At 36.6% G+C, this 23064-nt stretch overlaps 2 protein-coding genes across 3 annotated transcripts; both read right to left on the bottom strand.

The window, feature by feature from the left end:
• Nucleotides 1-944: 944 nt before the first annotated feature.
• LOC149070480 (uncharacterized) lies at nucleotides 945-19531 on the bottom strand. Of its 2 annotated transcripts, XM_089249016.1 has the most exons (8): nucleotides 19487-19531; nucleotides 17926-18110; nucleotides 16451-16557; nucleotides 14753-14873; nucleotides 11247-11296; nucleotides 9445-9535; nucleotides 3300-3354; nucleotides 945-1115 (listed from the first exon to the last, which is right to left on the bottom strand). In XM_089249016.1, the coding sequence occupies exons 4-8, from the start codon at nucleotides 14840-14842 to the stop codon at nucleotides 1027-1029; spliced, it is 375 nt and encodes a 124-aa protein (XP_089105142.1). In that variant the 5' UTR covers nucleotides 14843-14873; nucleotides 16451-16557; nucleotides 17926-18110; nucleotides 19487-19531; the 3' UTR covers nucleotides 945-1026. The 2 variants fall into 2 exon arrangements, with proteins under 2 accessions (XP_089105142.1, XP_089105143.1); XM_089249017.1 differs by lacking the exons at nucleotides 17926-18110; nucleotides 19487-19531 and adding an exon at nucleotides 17501-17915 and having other exon boundaries at nucleotides 966-1115.
• On the bottom strand, nucleotides 18124-22713 carry Ppox (protoporphyrinogen oxidase). The gene is made up of 2 exons (XM_089249015.1): nucleotides 21214-22713; nucleotides 18124-19528 (listed from the first exon to the last, which is right to left on the bottom strand). The coding sequence occupies exon 1, from the start codon at nucleotides 22642-22644 to the stop codon at nucleotides 21214-21216; it is 1431 nt and encodes a 476-aa protein (XP_089105141.1). The 5' UTR covers nucleotides 22645-22713; the 3' UTR covers nucleotides 18124-19528.
• Between the last annotated feature and the right edge of the window lie 351 nt (nucleotides 22714-23064).

Genomic DNA, 23064 nt, shown 5'->3' with positions numbered 1-23064 from the left:
CAGATGAAATTTTTGAATAGGGTAGAATTTCTGCTCCTTCATTGTTTAGCAGGGTTTCCAGAAAGATCACAGCTTGATCATTTCCCTGACAAAAACTCCTGAAGAAATAAACAGGCAATAAAATTCAAAATCTTAACCTTCCGAATGTTTCTCAAGAGTTTTTTTTTCTCCCTTTTTGTAATTTTCTCTTTTTATGTATAAAATTTCTGCACACACATGCAATAGTTTCCATATTCCAAGGTAAACAGGACCAAGGCTACCTGAGATTACCGAAAACTCAATAGAAAAAAAATTAATAGAAATAGGCTTTCGGGTGTGGGGGGCCTTACAACCTATGTATTAGTACTTACTCCTAAGTTGCAGTTGCTGGAAGAATCAAAGAAAATTGAATGACACACGGTTTTGGTCTGGCAGAAAATAGAGAAAGGTTTAAAAGGAATTTTGAAAAAATCCCAGCACCTTTCCCCACCACTAGGATTATGTGAAATGTCAAACATTCAAAACTCGAATTAATGATACTTTACTGTACTTTCGTACTTTACCAAATATTTGACATTTTCCCTGGCGATTTTTCTGATTTTTCATGTCTCTGAGAAATCTGTTTAAATAAGAGCTTAACGAATTCCAGTTGTCAAGCCACGATGGTGACTAAAAAATTAGAACTAACACCCAAGATTTTGTATATGCCTGATTAATAAATTGGAACCTGAGGATAACACAAAATTTTCCGAATTTATGACGGTGTATTTACTAACAAGGGAAAATGTCACCAGGTCATGGAAAAGCAAAAAAAAGTTATTTTAGACTTTCCTCATAGGTATCCACAGCTAAGACAGGTTTTACTTGTATCACTACAATCCATAGTGGAATAAAACTTTCTGTAGTTCGTGAACAGTAATATCAAACCTGAATGAATAACAAAAACAATGAGATAACAAAAGTTGAAAAACATATAAATGTATAATTTTACTTTAAGAAAATGGTTATTTTTACAAGCATCACAATCCTTGCTGATTCATCCATTTCTCAAGTAGCAGGTACAATAACTATGCAGATGGGGAGTCTGTACAGGTAATATGCTCTCAGTATCGCAAGAATGCAGAGAAGAGATATGCCTGTGGGGGAAAAAAAGGACCTATTTTACATTTTATGCTTTTCAATATTTTGATGGTGAAGGTCAGGGGAGCATAGGTGTGCACCCCCCGCCCTTGCTAAGTCAACCGAAAATTCAATTTTTCAAGATTTTTATTAATAATAATAATAATAATATTGAAAGAAAATTTTTGGTAATTCAAAATTTCTTTGGCTGAAAATTTAATTCAAGAAATTCCTTGGGCTGCCCTTCACCCACCCCCAAATGGGGTTGATCCTGCCATACACTCCTGGTACAAGTGTTCCGAGATATAATTTGTCTGGGTTCAGCTGGATTAGGGTCAACAATACTGTAAAGCAAGTTAGATGAATCTCTCTAACCTTGATTAAGGGATTAATCAACCCTTACAGCAGTAATGACGTGCTATCTCACCTAACTTGATGCCTTGTATTTTGACAATTACGAGATATCTCACGTCTTTAGAACCAATGCATAGCCCAGCTACTGTGTTGTAGTCGTTTTTATGGTCAAACATGTTTTCGACCCCCGCAACTTGTCAGATCAACTGCTAGTGAGCTGCATGGCCCCCATGAGGGTGAGGCTGACAAGATGCCAGCCCTGGGACCGGGAACACACACAATTACCATAATTTTTTTTTTCAAGCTATAAATTCACTATAGAAGGGCCGTAAAAAGTCTGGCTTCGGGGACCTACCCTAGATGGTGCTGTGGTAAGATGCTCGTCTTCCACTATGAAGGTTAACATCAACGTCCACAGGTTCGAATTCGGGCAACAATACCAGAAACAAGTTTTTTGCTTACCTAGCCTAAGGTGACCACCAATAGATGGCACCTTCATATTCTACCCAACTCTACTGGTAGGAAATTGCCGTATGGTGATATATAACCGAAGTTAGATGTGGGTGCCATGGTGTGCAGAGCCAGCTTTTATTTGAAGTTCGATAACAGAAGTAGAGAGAAAATGTGTTTCTTTCCTTTGCTCCAGGGTAGTATAAAAATATGCATACAGTATAAATAATAGAAAAATATACTGTATTTTTCTCCCGTGTTTTTTCATTATTATTATTATTAATATTATTAGTGATGTTTGGAGGAAAGCACTTATCATCTGCACAAAATCAGATGGTTCAAAAAAAATGTGTGGCATTTTGCAGAGGGGGGCCTAGCACCCCCTCTTTCAATTGTGGCAGTTATAATGCGGATCAGGTAAATTTTAAAAAAACGCTTAATGGGTTAATCACTATGTGAGCCCATAGACCTTACAGAGCGAAATGAAGAATTATTCGTTTCTTTTTTGGTACATCGAGAATCTTTGTGAAACATTGATGCAAATTATTCAAGAGATAAGTGTTGAGGTATTGCAAGACCCCCCCCCCCCCCTAAAAAACTTGTCAGATCAAATGTGTGCTGTAATTCAAGCCAAAAGGATTTAAATAACCAAAGCCTTCACTAGTGGTTTACAGAAATTTCGCCCTGACATTTTGGCTACCCTGACTGTGGGAGTGTGACCAAATGAGTGGGTAGGTGAGTGACTGTATGACTAAGTGAATGAGTGAGCGACCATATTAATGAGTGACCAAGCAAGTTGCCACATCAGTGACCAAGTGACTGCATGAGTGACCGTTTTAGTGATCATGTGCGTAACTGTATGAATGACCAAGTGAAGTGACTATATGAGTGATCGAGTGGGTGGGACATTGCGCCCGGACATTTCAGCTGCAACATTTTGCCCTTCGTACAAATATGATGACACACTTGTTTGACCTACTTACTTGGTGATTCATTTACTACACACCATTTGAACATTCATATGGTCATTCACTCACCTATACGGTCACTCACACTCACTCATAAAGTCACTCACTCAGTCATATGGTCACTCATAGACTCACTTGGTTACTCATACAATCACTCAATTACACACTTTGTCACTCAAATGGTCAGGGCAGGTGAAATGTCAGAGGTGCAATTTCTGGATCCCTCACCAGTGTCAGTTGCAAAAAAAGATATACGCTTACACACCAAGAGTTTTGATAAGTTTTTGTTCAGAATTAAAGTACTGGGTGTAATTAGCAAGAGGTGATAAAATCATGAAATAATAAAACTGACGCAAGTTACAATAAATAATATATTTCAACTATTTTATTTCAGTTATTGTAATTAACAAGAAATTGTAATCTACTCACACACATAGCCAGCATACAACGAAACATAATCCTTGGTCATATGGTGCGTGAAGTTCTGCAAAATAACACAAAAGCTGTGAGACTCACAATTAATACATCATTATTGTATTACAAACATTTAAAATGTTACTCTGAGTAATTGTTATTCAGTTCATGTACATATTTATGAATTATAACTTGATTTAACCTTTCATTATGATGGTTAAAAACAATATATAAAAGATGATGAAATAAAAACTTTCACAGACAGCGATGCTTTCACAAGAAACTCTTTGAATTTCAATTCAGCACATTGAGAATATCTGTTTTCCTTTCTTTTTGATGACTTTGACAATAAAAACAAGAATTCTCATATGATTGACAGAAGTAGATTTAGGTTGTTGATGCCCCGAGCGCAGAAGAAAATACTGGGCCTTTCAAATTAGAAAAATGTGTAAAGTTGGGGTTTCTTGGGCCCTTCAGAAGTCTGGGCCCAGGAAGCATGCCCAGTACAACTATTGTTAAGACTGCCTCTGATGATTGGTCTATCATTATTCTATCTATTTAACAATAACTGAATTCCCAGAAAATATGGGTACTATACTGGGGGGTTTTTGTTATCATACATGGTAAATTTAAGTAACTGTGAACAGCCCCTGGTCTGTCATCATAAAAACACTTTTTGCTATCATTTTACCCTTTAAAGAAGTGACTATGTATGAATGAATTAAGGTGCTACTGTGTAGAAGCTTTTAAATAGAAGGCTCATGGTTCAGTAGTATAAGTGCACCTCTGTGAATTTGTGAGGGTATCGCAATGGCCTGTGGTGGTCAGCTAGAATATGTTTTCTGCAGTTTTCAAACTTGGAGGCACTAACATGAGACAGATGACAGCACTATTCAAACACATAATAAACATTCCATGGAAACAGATTTCATGTTAAGTACACAACCCATACACAGCACATTCCGAATTCAGAAGCAACATGGAATGTTATTTTACCTATTTCGTATTATGCCTTAATTTTAAATGTTATAAGTGAGATCGCTCTCTGTGGAGTTTTTTTATGGGTGATAGGCTTGCATTCACACCTCAAACTTGGAAAACTACAGAAAACCAACTTCAACTGACACCCACTCTGCCATCTCTAGGGTTTGAACCTGGATCCCCATGATGCGAGAGTCCATGATGATATCCACACGACTTCACAGCAGTGATATTGAAGTGCTGCCATCAAATTAGAAGTGAGAAACTAAGCAAACTGAGAGATTAATTTCCTGACTAAAATGTAAATGTTTTGAAGTCAGCTACTTGCTGTCATAAGATTTTTTCCAAAGTGGAGACTATCTTGCTTAATGAACTACAAGTACTTCTCAAGGGATTCTCAACTCAATTTGATCTGTGAATGTGTTACATCTCCAAGCTCTGTCTTCACGAAGGTGACACAAGTCCTATTTCCTTCAACTAAAATTTTTTGATTGAGAATGCAATTCTCTGCTCAGTGAAGTCTATATTTGTGATTTCTTTGCAATTCTCTGCTCAGTGAAGTCTATATTTGTGATTTCTTTCACGGTCAGCAGAGCAGTGTCACCAAAATTGATTTGATTTTTTGCTGAATATATTTTAATCATTCGGATATCTTAAAAAATGGAAAAAAAGTTACGGTTCTTTGTGAAACACTACTTTTATCCTGATAAAAATTTAAAAAATGGCTAATAAAAAGAATACCCTGAGGGTTTTGAAATTTTTTAACCTTGTCTTAACCACTTATACTGGTAAATTGACTGGAAAACAAATCGAAATTTTTTTTAAATATCAAGAAACGGTTTAGATCAATGGTTCTCAACATGGAGCTGTATGTGTCCTTTCTCCCCCCCCCCCTGTGGTTCTTAGATATTCTGAGGGAACCATGGGCAAAAAATAAAGTGGAAAGAGAGCCATGACAGATAGTCAAAGGAGCCACAGAGAACTGAGAAAAAAATTAATATGTGAATAAATAAATATACAATTGAACCCCGTTATAGTGAACCATGTGCGGACACAATAAAAGTTCACTATAACCCAAGGTTCAGTATATCTAAATTTGTTGAAACATTGATATTTCTTAGAATTGATAGTGATTTTGTTGGAAACATTAATGCTATGACACAAAATTTACTAATAAATTATTAATCCCTTAAATAGACAATCAAATATAAGAAAGGAAAATTTTTGAAGTTGCATTTCTTACTTTTATTCTTACATCCTATGAGGAAAAATTATTATTTTTGATTGAATATATTTCCATTTTACATAAGGCTCATCAATTTTCTTATCAACAATTACGAAAGCGTTTTCTTTTTTGTTTGTTTACGAAAAAGGTTTTTTTTGTGCACATTTCCCTGTAGGAAAAAAACATTCAGAATATTTGCAGCCGCTTTCACTACAGACCGACGTGGCTTCTTTGCTCCATCCAGATTTTTTCATGAGCAGCGATGATGATGCTGAGATTTTGCTAAATGTTGGAAACTGCAGATTACAATAAGAAAAATTCCTTGCATATTGAAGATTGCTAAATCCAGGGTATAACTAGACTGGGGCAACCAGAAACTGAGCCAAATGGGGGGGTCTCATAAAATATATACACTTACTTTGCATTATTTTTTCCATTTGTCTGCTCTGGGGGCCCTAAGAAGGTACGCTACAGCCCTGATTGGCTCCATCTTCAATACGTTTGATTATTTTTATTTTATCATCAATTGAAAATGCTTTCTTCTTTACGGAATTTGACACTTTTACCGATTTTTTTTAAAGATACTGCTGAGATGGCAAAATTGTGTCATATACGCATATGAAGATAGAAAGGAGGGGAGGACATCAGATGCCTCTAGGCTATTATAGAAACCTTGGCCTCTAGGTCTGTTTCACAGTTATCAAGGGGTGTTTCAAAAGAGTGGGATATTGAAAAAAGACAAGAGAGGATAAAAGACTGGATTTGACAAGGAAGTCAAGAAATGCTGTCTTTCAGGGTCCTAATATGTGTAAGCTTACCTTTGAAAAACTGGAAAAAAATCTGCGGAAGGGACATTTCAGTTCACTATAAGCAGACTTTCATTTTCTCAGCACAGTTCACTACAAGCATTTAAAATAACATTAGTTAAATAGGTGTTCAGTTGGGACCACTGAAAAAGTTCACTATAACCAAGAGGTCACTATAGCCTGGGTTCACTATAGCAAGATTCGACTGCATTGAGAAAAGTATGACTAACTTTCAGAATCTAGCAAGACTGTCTATACAACCACGGCTGTTCCAACGCACAACATGGGCTCATCTGGGCATGGCGCATGGTGTTTCAAGTCCATAGGGGACCTACATAATGGGAGCTAGTGTTATGATTTTTTAAAGTAAGTATATATAAATGTAAGCTTTTTAACTTTTAGCAAGATACAAGGGGTGATCAAATTAAAAGGTACGAAACGACGTAAAAACGTAACAGTTAAATATTGCATATTCCGCCATGGGAGAACGTAGCGAGACATCTCGGGATGCGATTGGAGTCTCTGACTGGGAAAGGAGCATGCGCGGGCGCCCGCATGAGCAGGAGAGAACAGAGGCTCTTATCAAAAGCGCCGTCCAAATGATGCGGCAGTCCGTATGAGGACAAAATGGCGTTCGTGTTGCAAAATTCGACGATTGAGGAGCAGCGAGGTGTTATCCGATTTCTGACAGCGGAAGGTAAGAAACCGGCAGCTATTCATCGCCGGATGGTGACAGTTTACGGGGAGAAATGTGTCTCTGTCAGAAAACGGAGTGCCCGTTTTCGTGCAGGCCGTGAGAGTGTGGGTGATGATCCGAGACCAGGCCAGGCAAACACTGTCATCACAAGCGATCTCATCGACAAGGTGGACGACCTAGTGAGAAGTGATCGGCGTGTCACATTGCGAATGTTGGCGGTGAAGGTGGATGTCAGCTATGGAACCGTGTGGACAATTGTTCACGACAGGTTGCGATATCGGAAGGTGTTTGTGCCGCTTGGGTTCCGAAGCAGCTCACCGACCAGCAAAAGGAACTGCATATGGGGCTAGCACTGCAACATCTGTTTCGGTATCAGGAAGATCCCGCTTTCATGGAGCAGATCATCACAGGTGATGAGACCTGGTGCCATCACTACGAGCCAGAGACAAAGCGGGACAGCATGCAGTGAAAGCATGCGTCGTCACCTCCCCCTAAAAAGTTCAAAGCCATGCCATCAGCAGGCAAGGTGTTGCTCTCCGTCTTTTTCGACGTTCAAGGTCTGCCACTTGTGGAATTCCTCAAGCACAGAAAAACCATTAATTCCGATGTGTACTGTGAGACACTCCTACACCTACGCAGGTCCATCAAGAACAAAAGACCGGGGCTGCTCACGAAGGGTGTGGTTCTGCTCCATGATAACTCGCGTCCACACGTTTCCAAAGTCACACACATGGAACTGGCCAAGTTCAAGTGGGAGCCGTTGGACCATCCGCCCTACAGTCCGGATATGTCGCCCTGCGATTTCCCTGTGTTTGGTCCACTGAAGAAACACATGAAAGGGAAGCGCTTCAACTCGGACGACGTACTCAAGGACGCTGTGAAGGACTGGGTCTCATCACGGCCACAGGAATTCTGGGAACAAGGAATCCTGCGGCTTGTTCATCAGTGAGATCATTGTGCTCAGGCCTATGGTGTATATTTTGAATAAAGTTTACATTTGTACCCCCCGTGTCGTTTCGTACCTTTTCATTTGATCACCCCTTATATGTTCCCCGTTCCAGAAAAGATCACTTCGCTAGGGGGCCCGTGATTTTAAGACAACTTTGCATACAACCAGAGCAAGAGGGAAGCTCTAGCCCAGGGGTCTGGAAATTGATATTATTTTATTCAAAAAATTCACTATAAATTTACTGAAAAAATAAATTTGAGAAATCCAAAGAGACTCGCTTCTGAATGAAGGGATGGAGCCTGTATAAGCCAGGGGTGAAAAATGTTGAGAAACACTGGTCTACATGATTTTCCATGGGTTGAGCCTTTCATAGCATTATCTCCTTCCAAGCAGGTTACCTGTACTTTATTTGTACGATTATAACACTTCTCAACACTGATATTGTTCTCAACCATATTTTAGTGATATTAGGATTTCGAATCTGGCATTGGTTTTGTCAGATTGGTTCTAGTTTTTAAGACAAAGTAGAAACTAAATTTTAATGGTGATAACCTAAGCAGCACAGAAATCACGTTGAGGCTGCATTATAAATAAATACAGTAAGTCATTGGCAAAGATACTTCAGTGATTTTCAGGATACATTAGGGCTGTTGATTTTAAAACTGGTGCTACTTCTGCCGAATCGACTCTAGTTTTTGAGATAAAATGAAAATTTCAATGGTAATATATAAGCAGCGTACAAATCACATTGAAACTGTGAATTATAAATAAATACAGTAAGTCATTGGGAAAGCTACTTCAGTGATTTTTGAGTCATTTTGGGGCATTGATTCGGAATATGGCATCGGTTTTGCCAAATTGGCTCTAGTTTTTGAGGTAATGCATACTCACAACAGTGTGATTTATATGCTGCTTATGTATTACTACTGAAATCTAATTTTCACTTCATCTCAAAAACGAAAGCCAACCTTAAAAAACCAATGCCAGGTTCGGAATCAGCACTTCAAAATGATTCTAAAAGTACTGAAATATCTTTGTAAATGATTTACTACATTTATTTTTAATGCACAATTTCAATGTGATTTGGACGCTGCTTATGTATTGAAAATTTTGCTTCATCTCAAAAATTAGAGCCAATTCAGCAAAGCCAACACCAGTTTCAAAATCAGTAGCCCCAACTATACCCTAAAACTATTAAAATTGCCTTAAGAACATGAAAAAAAAAATTGTTGAGCAGTGTAATTTTATATCTGTATGCCAAAAGGTAAAGAACACTATGTCCATTTGCATCAATATTAGTATAACGCTATTAATTTGCAATACTTTCATTACACTACATATAGATATAGGACTCCTATTCCAATAAATAACAGAGATATTCCCTTCATAAAACAAGTAAGCTACATAGAAAGACATACTATGCAAAATTTCACTTTTGTAACATGCCACCCTTTACCTTTAGCATACTGATATAAGTGCAAGAGGAAGATGGCAATACTCACTATAAAAAGAACTAAAATCAATAGAAGAAGAAGAAACAATAACAGGTGCCCGATTGCACAATATTTCATCCTTTCTCGAGAAGCCGCACATCTGAAAAAAAAAACACATACACCCATTTAAATAAATCAGGGTTACAGGTAGAAACAAAAATTTGGTTTTTTTTGCCCGGACAAGCGTTCATTTTTTTTTATTCTTCCCATAATTATTTATAATTATTATTAATATATGTTTGGTAATTAATATACTGTTTCAAAATATTCTCTCAAGAATAAGCAACAATGCTTGATTTTAAATTCAAATTGCATTACTCCACTGGGAAGAAAATTCCATTTAAATCAAGGGTGCTCAACCTTTCAAAAAGTGTAGGCCACTTCATTGGTTTGGAAACATTTCGTGGGCCATTTAAGTACTCTGGAAATGTGTCGCAAGCTGCTAAGTGATTCGAAACTGGAAATATGCCACTGGCAACTCAAGTGATTTAGAAATATGCCACATGCACTCAAGGTAACTTTAAATAGACTGCAGACAGCTTAGGTGATCTGAGCCACTTAAGCGCTCTGAAATTGCATTGCATTCTACTTGTGATCTGGGAAATGTGTCATTGGTAACTTAAATGATCTGTAAATATGCCAAGGACACAGCTTAGGTAATCTGAAAATGTGCCACTTGCCATGTGAGCGATCCGGGAATGTGGCGCTGGTAGTTTCGGCAATCTTCAAAATGTGCCACGAGCCATTCAAGTGATTTGGAAATGTGCTATGAAAAATAGTCATTGAGAAATTTGAAAATTCTCTCTCATTGAGCCCTCTTAAATACTTTAGGAAGCACCATGGTTCTTTCGAGCAATAGGCTTGTCTTAGTTATTTGTCTCGTCAGGAGTGGTCTAAATTCATTTTTCTAATTTACCTCCACTGAAAAAATTTATTTATATCTAGCTCCCTGGCTAAACCAACCCACCACAAGATCTCATCTTGCTTCTACGTTTCCCCTGATCCGCTACAGTGCCTTTCCCAAAGGGCAATATCACCCATTTCAAGAAACATTCGCCCATCTTCCATAACTCATGGAGCACTTTTACGTGCTGCAGTATTCTGTGAAACTGCAGTTCCCAACTTCGAGACACAAATGTGAGCCGATCTCCCCGTTAAAGTCTTGCCGCAGAGAGCAACAGCCTTACAACAGTACAATTATTCATTCATTACACTTCACTCACTATGAGTTGAGAAAAAAACTTATAGTTTAAAAAATTTATTGCAGATGGGAGCACTACACATAACAAGCATTACACAGAAACAACCTTCATGGAAGGTTATACAAATACAAATACAACAAATACATTCACTATATGTACACACACACATTCCAACAGGCCGCAACTAGGGGGAGCAGGTGAGTCTCTTACCCCGGGCACTAGACGAGAGGGGCAAAAATTTCATTCTGAAACCTCTCCTTCAACATTACAGGGGGGGGGGGCATCAAAATGCGCACTTGCACCGCAGGGCTGCATCTAGTTGCAGCCCTGCATTCCAACATGTACCAATTTGTTAGAAGTTCCACAGAGGAATACAGACGAGGTGCATGCCTGGTTTAGTAGTAGTAGTATTCTGTGAATGAGTTTGTTGTGCAATGCCTTTAGAAAATTATTTTACAGAACACAATTTTTAAAATGAATTTAAGAAAAGTTCGTCTGATAACCTGAAACGTAGTTAATTGAGGCTCAGATTATTGCAGTCCTACCGTGTTACAAAATGGAAAAAAAATGTTTTCAGTCCTATTTTTTCAATAAAGTTCTCAAACTCACCTTTTAGCACACAATGGGCACTTTGCAATTTTCTTATTTCTAACATCGAACTGAAAAATGTATAAGTAGCAAGTAAATAATCGAACAAAAAATTCCAGGACAAATAAAATGCAGTGTGTCTATAAAATTAAAAGTTCACAAGTTTTGAGATGGCTACAACCTTAAGTACCAGGCAGAGCTACCGAGCTTTAGGAAATGTCTCAATAAAGGGATGGGGGAAGAAATCAAGAGTAAAAAAAACCATTCTATTTTATTGCCAGAGAATGTTTGTAATTGTAGTTCATGTAAATTTTGGTGCACATGCAAATTTTTTTGTAAACATGTGGCCAAACTGCTCAAACTTCATGGCAGGGCATCCAAACATCCCCAGAAGAATTTCATTCTTATTTCTTCAGTGAAGAGTATGACAATGAGTTTCCAAGAGAAAACTTTTCTCACAAACATATTGATTTTGCACCAAAACAGCTGCACAGAAATTTTTTCTTTAAAGGGACTTCAGAAATGTTCCCGACCTCTTCATTCAGACATTCTTTAAAATTTTAAAAATTTTTATGATGAGTAGTTGAGGCTGTAAGACAGCTCAGAACATGCCAACTTTAGTCACAAATACCCTATATAAGGGTATTTATCCCATGGCCCACGAGCCAAATGTGACCCTCCAACCATTTTTAGAAAATAGTTATTATACATAGAAAAATAATTAAATTCCACAAAAAAAAATGTTAAAGAGCTCTGGGCCACTGAAATCTGTACTGCTATATTTAGCACTGTGAGATACTTTCTGGATTCAATAGTAATTCTTTCCATTTGATAAATTAAAAGGGCCATCATAACGAATTCAGGGGACCTTGAGTCAAAACAGTTTTTGCACCCAATAATTTCATATAATCTATGCATGTCGAGAGGCCAAGTTCGATATCCAAAAGGTATACATGATTACAGAATTTAACAGAAATGCTAAAAAATGTTTCAATGAAAGTAATAACTGTAGAGTTATTGAAAAAAAATTTCATAATTAATGAAAATTGACAATTAATGAAAAAATAGTTACAGAATTACTGAAAGAAATAATTGCAGAACTACAGATAGAAATAACTTCAGAACTACAGATAGAAATAACTTCAGAATTACTGAAAATAATGTCAGAATTGTTAAAAGTAATAATTCATGGAAAAAATAAATTTTTTGAAAGAATTGATTTTATAATTAATGAAAATTTAAAATGAATTGAAAAAAATAATTTCAAAATTATCAGAACAAATTGCAGATTTGATAAAAGAAATAAGTGATTAAAAGAATTAATTAATTCATAAAGGAAAATATTTGAAAATAAATGAAAATTGAAATTTAATGAAATAAATTCAGTGTATATAAAAATATGTTCAATAAATTTGGAGAACCCTGTTTAATAACAGATAATACAATGGTATGACTTGGTGGCCTGCAAACATTGTGGAAAGTTTAATTTGGCCCACAATGTCTGAAAGGTTGAAGACCCCTTATATTAGACAATGGTGCAGTTCAAAGTCAACAAAATCCGAAGATCTATTTGCCCTGATCTTCATTAGGAAATTTTAAAAAAACCTTTGTTGGGTACAATTAAATAATTGATACAAGTCTCTTTCTCCCCTCTCCCCCCCCCCCCCCAGCCTCCTCATTGGGCATTTTGCCTGCTGTGGCATTTTATTTGTATAAATATCTTGATTTAGCTTCTTTTTTTCATCACTCTCGTTTTTCTGCATAAGAGGATGAATTAACTCTATAATGCCCAGATCGTCCGAAGTCGGCCGAGTAGGTTAATGCCCATAACCGCCTCAAGTCGGCCCAGCTAGGGGGTATGGGTATGTTTGGTGGGCTTTTGTCACCAACGGGGAAGAAGATGAAAGCTCTTGTCAGGGGCGGGAACGGAAAAGACAACTGCAACGCCCTATCAATGGGATTTTAAAAGCTGATGTACTAGAATGTTCCTTGAGAATGGACTAAGGGTACTCAATGCATTTTACAAAGAGGTAATACTGTGAGGAAAGGGGTGTTTTCAGTGTGTGTGTGTGTGTATATATATATATATATATATATATACACACACACACACACACACACACTGAAAACACACACACTGAGATAATTTGTATGTATATATATATATATATACATACAAATTATCTCCCGAAAATCCATTGAAATGAGAGGGTGAACGTCAATGCAAAGGGTGGCATGAATAGAAACTCATGGAGAAAGGGTGGGGAGAGGGAAAGTGGCCGAAATTTGGACGAGTCCACTTCGAACACAAAAAACTTGGTATTTTCACGACCCTCCCAGGTTTTCTATCTGGGCATTAAAGAGTTAAACAGAGAGCCCACAATTCATAGTTGATTCTGAATGCAAGATTCTACAATTTTTTTTCTACTTTCAAGTTTTCCAAGAAGAACTGGAACTGTTCGATGATGGGACTTCCTTTTGATCTATTTCGCTGTGACCTGATTTACTGAACCCCTTTCATCTCAGTAAAAAAAAAATTCAAAAAATGAAGCTCAATGTTTTATTTATAAAAAATGTTCCTAAAATATTTGAGGTTCCCCAGTATAGGGGAACTTCAGTTTAGGAGCATAATTTGTTCTGTGAGTGTGCTCATAATGTGAAACACTCATGCATCAAATCAAACGTTTTCCTAGGGAATGATGGAAACTCAAAAAATTTGTTCTACAGCCATCTGGTTCATGTGCCAACCACAATGCTTTTCAAAGTAAATGTGCGTGTTTATTTATTTTAAATTATTAAATTTTTACTCATTTTATATTGAAAGTCTGGGTATTTCCAGATGATACAAAAGCAACAGAGCAAGGGGTACACTTTCGAATCAGCACTTGCATTAACACCTAACAAGAGGGTGAGATAAACTTTTATAGACTTTGTGCTATGTGCGCCACTCCCATAGTCATTAAAGTAGTCGTAACAAAAATGGGTCCAAATCAAACAAGGGCCTTAAAATGTTGAAGGTTTCATTAATACTCGTATGCATACAATACATATTTTCAATTTTGTCTTTCATTAAAATAATGAAAAAAAGAGCCCAGAAAAGTGCTTTAACTAGGCCTCTTCACTCATCAAGACAGCCTTGCTTACAGTGAGAGAAAGCAAACTGTCAACTTTTTGGTTGTAATCGCGCTTGACAGACAAAGTGAATACATAAAGCCTCATATAGACTAATGCTCACCTATGAGTCACTGGTACCAGTACAACTCATATTGCAAGAACTATCTTGTTTATCAAGTTCAAATCTGTTTAAAAATTTCAAAATTTTTGCTTGTCTCATGAAACAGTGCTCATTAATCAAGTCAAAACTAGTTGAAACATTTGTGATCATCTTGCGAATCATTCATAAACTCAAGTTTTACTGTTTTGAAAATCAAATCATATTGTAATATATGCATTTTTTGGTCTTTTAGATTTTATGGTAATAATATTAATATTGCATATCTTTGTAACTAGTGAAATACAAAACATACAAAGAAATTTCTTCCACAATAAGGACATATGACTCTAGCACTCCCTTGCAAATCTTCACCTTCCGTGGCTTGCATGGAATGTGTGTACATATCAGCTGGAGAAAGAATCAAAATTCTGTGACTAAAAAACAAAAGAAAAAACACAAATCAATAAAAATTTTAATGATATGCATGTCTAAATATAATTTACGTTAGAAGATGAGAAAGTTTTCACATATAAACTAAGTTACCAAGACTTTTTTTCAGGTAACCCTTTATTTGGCAATGTTGCTCTCAAGAACAACATAATTTTCTTATATTTTCAAGTAATGGCTGAAGAGCTCGTTTTGATCACTTGAGTTGCACCACTGTCATTTTCTGCACATGAAGGCTAATTAAACTGGGACCTACAATTTACTGCAGATTCCAAATGGCAGGCTTGTTTTTTATACTCATTGAGAGGTTGGTGCGCTAAGCGCTTGATGGGGGAACTCCCTGCGGTAGCAATCTGAAGAGTTCGTGTCAGCATTGCTGCTTCTTGACAAGCCAAGCAAGAACAATTCTTGGCCATTGCATTTTGGAGAAAAATACCATGTGTGGAGGAGACATATCACTTCAACATGACACAAAAGTAAGTTGGCAAACAATAAATGACATTTTTAGCATATTGAAATTTGTGAGAGTCATATAAATACAGTGTGTGTTCCCCTGAAGTGCAACATCTCATATTTTTTCTAAGTATTGAAAATATATTTTGTTTCTGTTATGTAATGACATTCAGGGTTCCTCATTTGCTTAATATAACCCCCCCCCCCCTGCCCCAAAATGTTTCTCTCCTGGATATTTCTATGCTTGCCAATTGAAGGGTTGAGAGCTTTTTTAGTTTTCAAAAAATTACATAAAATTTCACTATCATGCAATAAGTGAAAGTTGCAATATTTGTCTTCAAAAAAATATAACACAACATAATGTATTTTTTTAAAGTAAATTTAAGAAGCAATAAAACAAGAATGAGACATATGAATTTTATTTGTACAATACATTCAGCGACGTTTCATCCAAGCAATGACTCAGGAATATGAGCTCAAATATATATGTTATGGTAAATGTGATAAATGCAGTTATTATACACAATAACCTGTTATTATGCATACGTATCAAGAACTTTGGTAAGTTTGGTAAATTCTCCTAAATTTATCACTTTTACCACGATTGTGCATAATACCTAAGCATCACGTTGTTGGCACACATGATAAATCGTACTATATGATATACAAATGCAAGGCCACAACAAGTAAAATGCCCAAAGAGATGGCTGAGACCTTGTCATGTATACATGGTAATTCACACGTGTATTGCATCATTATATGGGGGTACAATTGTAAAATTTGCTATCATTATATAGGGATCAGAGTATATTCATCACACATACAAGACTGATTTGTAATTTTTTTCATACTTATCAGTTACCAATTACACTAGGGTATTATGCATAATCACAGATAAAGATGATAAATTTCAAGTATTTATCAAATTTACTAATGGCACTTTGGTATTATGCATATTCATCGGTAAAAGTGATAAACTTATCAAACTTACCAAGACCATTGGTAATAACATAACCGGTTATTAGGTATAATAGTCAATTTATCACATTTACCATAACATATATGCATACAATAATAAATACCAGACCTAATATCTTCAAATATTACGTACCAGTCATCTCTTGGACAAACTATTCTGAGAGCACCTTTCCTACTTATCAGGAGGCATTTGCACACACATCTCACATACTTTTTGTCAGCTGGTGGAGCTCTGATTGGCTGCAAAAATATAATACTTAAAAATTATGAGTCAATATTTGTAATGTATTATGATTATATAGTAATTAATATTTAACTGCAATATGTTCAACTATTTTATTATGATAAGTTGAGCCTAACGTTTGATTCCAATGTTTAATAAAATAATAAAATAACCTCACAAATTTAAGAGGCAACACAGTCAAAAGACAAAATTGTTTTTTGATGTGAGGATGTAGATGACAAAATGCAGATAAAATCTTGAAATCCCCCATCATCAAAACTCTCCAATCAATATCACTTGGAAATGGAAAATCTAGAGTCATAGATAGCCCACCAAACAGCATGAATGAATGAACGCCAGAGCTTTGCCACTTATCCTGTTGCCGAGATCTCTTCCACAGCCCAACTTTCAACCCACCAAACAGTAGCATTCAGCAAAACGAATAGCAGTTTTGTTTTTTTTTTCAATTTTAACACATTCACAATACTAGCTAAATTATAGTCAAAGAGATATCTTAAAGAGACTGGAACTTTCAACGGGTGAAGCTTGTAAATAATAATACTCAAAAGGACCAGAGAAGAGCATCCTTACGGATGGAATATATATATATATATTTATTTATTTATTTATACACAAATACAATATAAACAAATACAGTAGACTCTTGCTATTCTAGTGCATATCAGACCAGAGTGTGCGGAATTATCGAAATCACTGAATTACTGGAAGCAAATCGAAAAAGGCCATTTAAATAATATGAACTTCTGTGCACAGACAAACAGTGACATGTTTTCCTCATCTGTGTTCAAAGAAAGAAAGCCTGCCTAAAAAATTTTGTGTTACTGGATGGGTCAGATTAATGAATGGGCAGTTTGTCAAGAGTCTACTGTGCATACTACATACAAATATATATGCAAATACTATGGTAAGTGTGTGGGACAGAAAATATATGATTCTTACTGTATTTGTGAGAGCTATTTAGAATTCACTGGTTTTTTGAATTGACACATCAAAGTAAAATGAAAAAGCACCCATCAAAGTTGTTGAAAGGCCACAAACATTTTTTTTCAAGGAAATCTAAAAACAAATTTTCTTTTCCAACTTTCATCCATGTTGGCAGACATGAATTTCACCAATTTCGTAGTATCCTCAGGCTCAAATTCTGCAGTCATGCATAGAAAATTTTGGGTAAAAATAACATTTTTAGTCACCATCACTTTGCTCATAAAATCTAAAATAAAACTGTCTGAAACTCAACTAAATTGGGCTACTTCAGATGTAGATTGTCACACAATTTTGATTGATAACCGCTCTTATGAACATTAAAATGGCAAAAAAAAATGCAGTGGCTAGCAAAACATAATAATTTTTTAAAAAATGCTCACAGTGGCTTCATTACACTTGTCACATTTCACCACAAACTGCCGCTCTTTCCCTCTTATATTCACGTCAGAGTTGCAAACAGAACATTTCACAAACACTGGTTCTGTTCCAGCGGTATGTTGGGATATAATAGGAATCTGATCAGCAGTCAGGGTATATATTCTGACTCTTCCTCCTTTTGGTACAGCTATAAAAGCATAGAAAATCCATAAACTTCAAAGTAAATAAAACAAACATAATGAACAAATATTTTTAAACAAAAAAAAAAATAACTTGTTGTGGCAATATTTTCAAGTATATGGTAAATGTTGATTTTTTTAAATATTCAAGGTACTAAAAAGCTACAGTATAACCTCAGTAATTTGATGTAATTGAGACGAGCCTACATGAATAATTGAATATGCATCAAGTTTAATTCAATGATGTTACTGATAGGTATGTTGAATACTCAAAATTTTGTAGAACGTGTAAAAGTTTAATTCTCAAACTCTATTGAGAACTCTGTACACAGTGATATCATATAGTCTATAGGCCCTATAATGCAACCAGCACTGTTAGTGTGAGGGAAAAACATCTCTTCTAGCAAATGAAATATATCAAGCCAAATGGTTGGCACATTGAGAAAAACATATGTTCATATAAATACTAGTACAAACTAGTGTAGTGAGATTGAACAGCCATATGATTAATACTTGATATGAGCTTGGAGTTTAATATGGTTAACTAACACGTTATCTGAGTTATTGGGTAGGCCTACAGATATCGACTATAAATCTACTATGGACAAGACCAACTATAAACTCAAAGGCAATTTCATCATAACGGGCTCACTAGTCCACATGAAGCCTTTGATGATCTTGCATAACAATCAACATCAGTTGCATAAGACTTATATATGGTCCAGGTGCATTGCTTATCCTTGCGGGTAGAGCCTGTATTGCTTTCAAGATGCCTTCACTTGAAAAGTACATCAATAGACTTCTGATTACTCTGGTCATGCACATCCAGTCACTCATTTCTGGTTGCCTCAAGTTTGATTCTTCTTTCCAAAGATAAAACCAGAACATTCTGCCTACTCTCACCAGATGCCTATATTTACAATACTACCTACAATAAGTAGTAGTAATAACGACTACTACATCCCAAATTATGACAAGGACACGTCCTTCAAATCAGAATTTTTAGTCATGAATGTTCCCATTAATTTTTATTCTATGTGCACAGAAATTTTTTTTTCTGTATGTGTGTAGTGAGACAATTTTTTCTATGAACTATGCCAAACATGATTTTGAATGCGCTGAAGAATTTGCACTATGAGACAGCACATGCATGTGGCTTGGACAGAACATTACTGGTCATTCTATGCATGGTTAATAGAAAATGCATGTGGCATAACGAGTGTGATTTTGCAGACTTTTACTTCAAACAACCAGTAAATGCAAAGAAAAAGACTGTGATGTAATTGATGATGATTTGTGCAAATACAAAGAAAAAAAGCATTGTGATACTTGAAATAAATATGAAAGATGTATAATATAGAGTGTATATATAAATATAACTAACCTTAATGAAAACTCTTGCTATGCCAACAGATGACGTGTATGACTGTAATGAATGCAGCGTTAGCATTAAGTGCCATTTAAAATAAATTTATGGTAAACTTTATATAATTAATATGCCCAAAATTATTTTTTATAAATTATAAAAAAACACATTCGACATTTATATATTTTCTTCCATTCAGAAACATTTTGAATATTGTTTCCCTGTCTTATTACGTTTGCAGAATCTCCTTTTATAACTGAGATTGGATATTGCAGCACTCGCAAAAGCTATGGCATCACCGACTGGAATTACTTGTTTAAAAGAAAAACATTTTTTGGAATAGCTCCAGCGAGATCTTCTGTAATCAAATTTGCACTGAATGAGCAAAGGCAGATTTAATGGCAGAAATGCGCCCTATGCCCTGAGGGGCCCCCCTTAAAACCCCAATTTTAAACTTTTTTCGGGAACTCAATATTTTCTTTTACGTCCAGAGCCTCAACCAACCTTAATCAGTCTCTGGGGATAAGGCTAATTACTGAATGAGTATTGAAGCCAAATAAAGATGGGTCCATGCTATGTGTGCATAGCCTTCCTCAAGAATACGCCAAGTTTTTACTTTTTTCTAGCCAAGCACAAACAGGTAGTGATCGCTCCACCAGGAAAAATTTATGAGGCATCGCTCCAGTCTTTTTGATGTACTGGCACTAGATGGATCTTTATGAGCATCCAATTTGCTTCTTGTAAGTTGCCAGTCAGTCCAGATTATGCAAGAGCTAGAGAATTCCAAACAGCTCTCCAGATACATTAAAACTCTTACATAACAATACTATCTCACACACTTCCTTTATTGTTAGTATATTGCAAGACTGGACAAATCCCAGGTCTCCATGGTGGCCAAACTATTGGTATTTGCACCTAAACCTTTCTTTGTGTAGTTACTAAATTGCAGGCTAAGAGCAGTACAAAATGTTTGGAATTTATAGCAGCATATCTGCCAACATGAAAGAGGGTCGCTATGCATTGAAAAAGTCAAAAGAACGTTATTTTGAACTCTTTTTTTTTTTTTTTTTGGCCAAAATTGCTCTAAAGATTTTTTTTTTTTTGTGATTTGTCCAGCTGTGGTCTACGGATGACACAAAAAATTTCTGATTTTGTGCTAGTGTGTATTTCAACATAGAAAGGAGTCATTACGTCTTGGAGAACTCAAATAAACATTTTTTTTCTTCGTTCTTCTTGAGAAAAACTGCTTGGCATCAAAATATTTTTTCTGATTTGTTAAGCGCTGCAATACTCAAATGCTTTAATTACAGTGGAACCTGCACGAGATGGAACATCAAGGGACTGAAATAATATTCTGTTTTAGACAGATTTTCGTTTTATAAAGGTGCAAATAAAAGCACTAATCATTGAACGGACTCTATTTTGATTATGTTTAAGACAGGTTTCCGTCTCATACAGTGTCCATCTTAGACAGGTTTCACTGTAATATGCAGTCAGTTGATATTAATTGAAAAAAAAAGTCTGATTCAAATTTTTTTTAAAAATCACGATTTTTTCATGAACTGATGAGAACACAATCTCTTTCATTTAAATTGATATAAATGGCGTGTTTACAAACAATATCTTCAATGCAAAATGTGTAACATTTGCATTGAATACATGCATTGTTAAATATTCAATTTTCTGGAAAAAAAACATTAATTTTTTACCATTTTCAACAAACAAACTTTTTTTTTATTATTTACTTATCGCTCTCTCCTCAAGTAGTTCTCAACGCTCTTTTTAGCATTCAAAGCTAACTGAGGAACGCCGGCGCCAGAATGATAAGCTCCCAATAACGTCAAAGATAAATTATTCTTCTCTATCTCCTTTGTTGCAAGTTCGATTTTACTGTGATGTCCAATTTCATACTGCGGGATACAGTCCTTGAGAATCTCCACGTGACACCTGGCTGGAGTGGCGCTTATATTCAAATGCTTTTGGATTTCTTGTTTCGCTATGCTCAAAAGTTGTTCGCTCGTTACGGATTCTGGATCGCCAAACAAATTTGTGAACCACTTGCCGCCCATCATGCACGTCAATCTCGTCCTGTTCGGTCCATTGTGTTCAGGAAAGCAGCAGGAATCAAAAACAACGCCGAGAACTTTACTGTCTTCGAACGATGGCGTCAAATACCCAAAACCATCCTCTTTAAGAACGAATCCGGGATACTCCAAGTACACAATCGCCACGCACACTGATGATATGGCTTTCAGAACATCACTCAGAGCCTTATACTGAGGTAGCAGTCTCGATAGGGGTCTTGATGGAAGACAAGAGAAAACGTGGTCGACAGGAATGTTATCACCATCGACCGTCACGGAAGCTTTACCATTCCGGAAGTCAAGTTTCGTGCACTCAGCATTTACATGTATATCACAAACGCCTCGCTCATCTACAGCCGAAGCCAATGTCTCAATGAGTTCAGACATTCCACTCTTCAGGTTCCACATTCGCCATGACTGCTTGCGGGCTAAGCTAACCAATGGGCTGCGAAGGTAACTACTGACAGCACTCTTGTCACTCTTCACCATGTATTTAATGATGGACCCTTGTTTCTGTTCAGCGACAAACATGTCAGGTAACAGTGACCTTAAACTAGTGAGGCGAGCGTCTCCGGCTGTGACACCCCGACACAAGGGATCGAAGACATAGTCGGCTACCTCTCTGCCCAACCGCCTCTCAGCGAATGAATACACAGAGTCATCCTCGCAAGTCTTTTTCGGCACCGTGAGGTCCCTGTACACACACTTGTAAAGACCTTCCGTAAAGGGTGCCGTGGGCACCAGCAGGTGCCTCAAGCTGTTCGGCAGGACGGACAGTTGGTTCTTGACGAGGACGAGGCGCTTCTTGGCCGCGGGGTGGTCCTTGGTGACGCCGAAGATCCGGCTCGTGAGACCGATTTCCTCGGCCATGGTCAGCAGGTTGTAGCCAGCTTCGCCACTGGCACGTAGCGAACGGGGTCCGAGCTCGCAAACAGCACCGTCATCAAATCTCTTGGATTGGATCCATCCGCCGAACTTTGGACCCTTTTCCAATAAGAACAAGTACTTGATGGAGCTCCGTCCGAGACTCTTCAAGTAGTAAGCGCACGAAAGGCCGCTTATGCCTCCGCCTAAAATTGCGACCGTGGCCATTGATTGATAACTTAATTAGCCCTTGGGGAGGTTACACAAACAAAAACCACGACTCGAAACGTAAACAAACCGCCGCTTCGTAGTGGTTGTTGCCACACTGTTGTTGCCAAATTTTGAAATTCAAATATTTGTTGAAAAAAATTTAAATGTATTATATATCTCGTTTTATCAAACATTTTCGAAGATTTTGAAAATGAAATGGGGGATAATTGAAAATTTCAGTCCAATCGTAATCTTGTTAGAGTAGTATTTGATTATAAAACGCTGCAGTTGCTCCTGACATCTGACGAATATCAAGTTAACTACATATCGCGGTATATAGTTTATTTTGAATTTCTTAGATGGCAGTAAGGGTTCTATAAAACTAAGAAATTGTATTTAAAAAAATGCCTTGAAATCAGTAGTGTAACTTTACGCCGA

This window comes from Pholcus phalangioides, unplaced genomic scaffold (assembly GCF_987345545.1).
Source record: "Pholcus phalangioides strain wild (caught in Gottingen) unplaced genomic scaffold, Ppha-v1.0 ptg000021l_1, whole genome shotgun sequence".
In the NCBI taxonomy this organism is placed as follows: domain Eukaryota; kingdom Metazoa; phylum Arthropoda; class Arachnida; order Araneae; family Pholcidae; genus Pholcus; species Pholcus phalangioides.
Note: the sequence above shows the minus strand (reverse complement) of the source record. Positions and strands in the feature narration are given on the sequence as shown.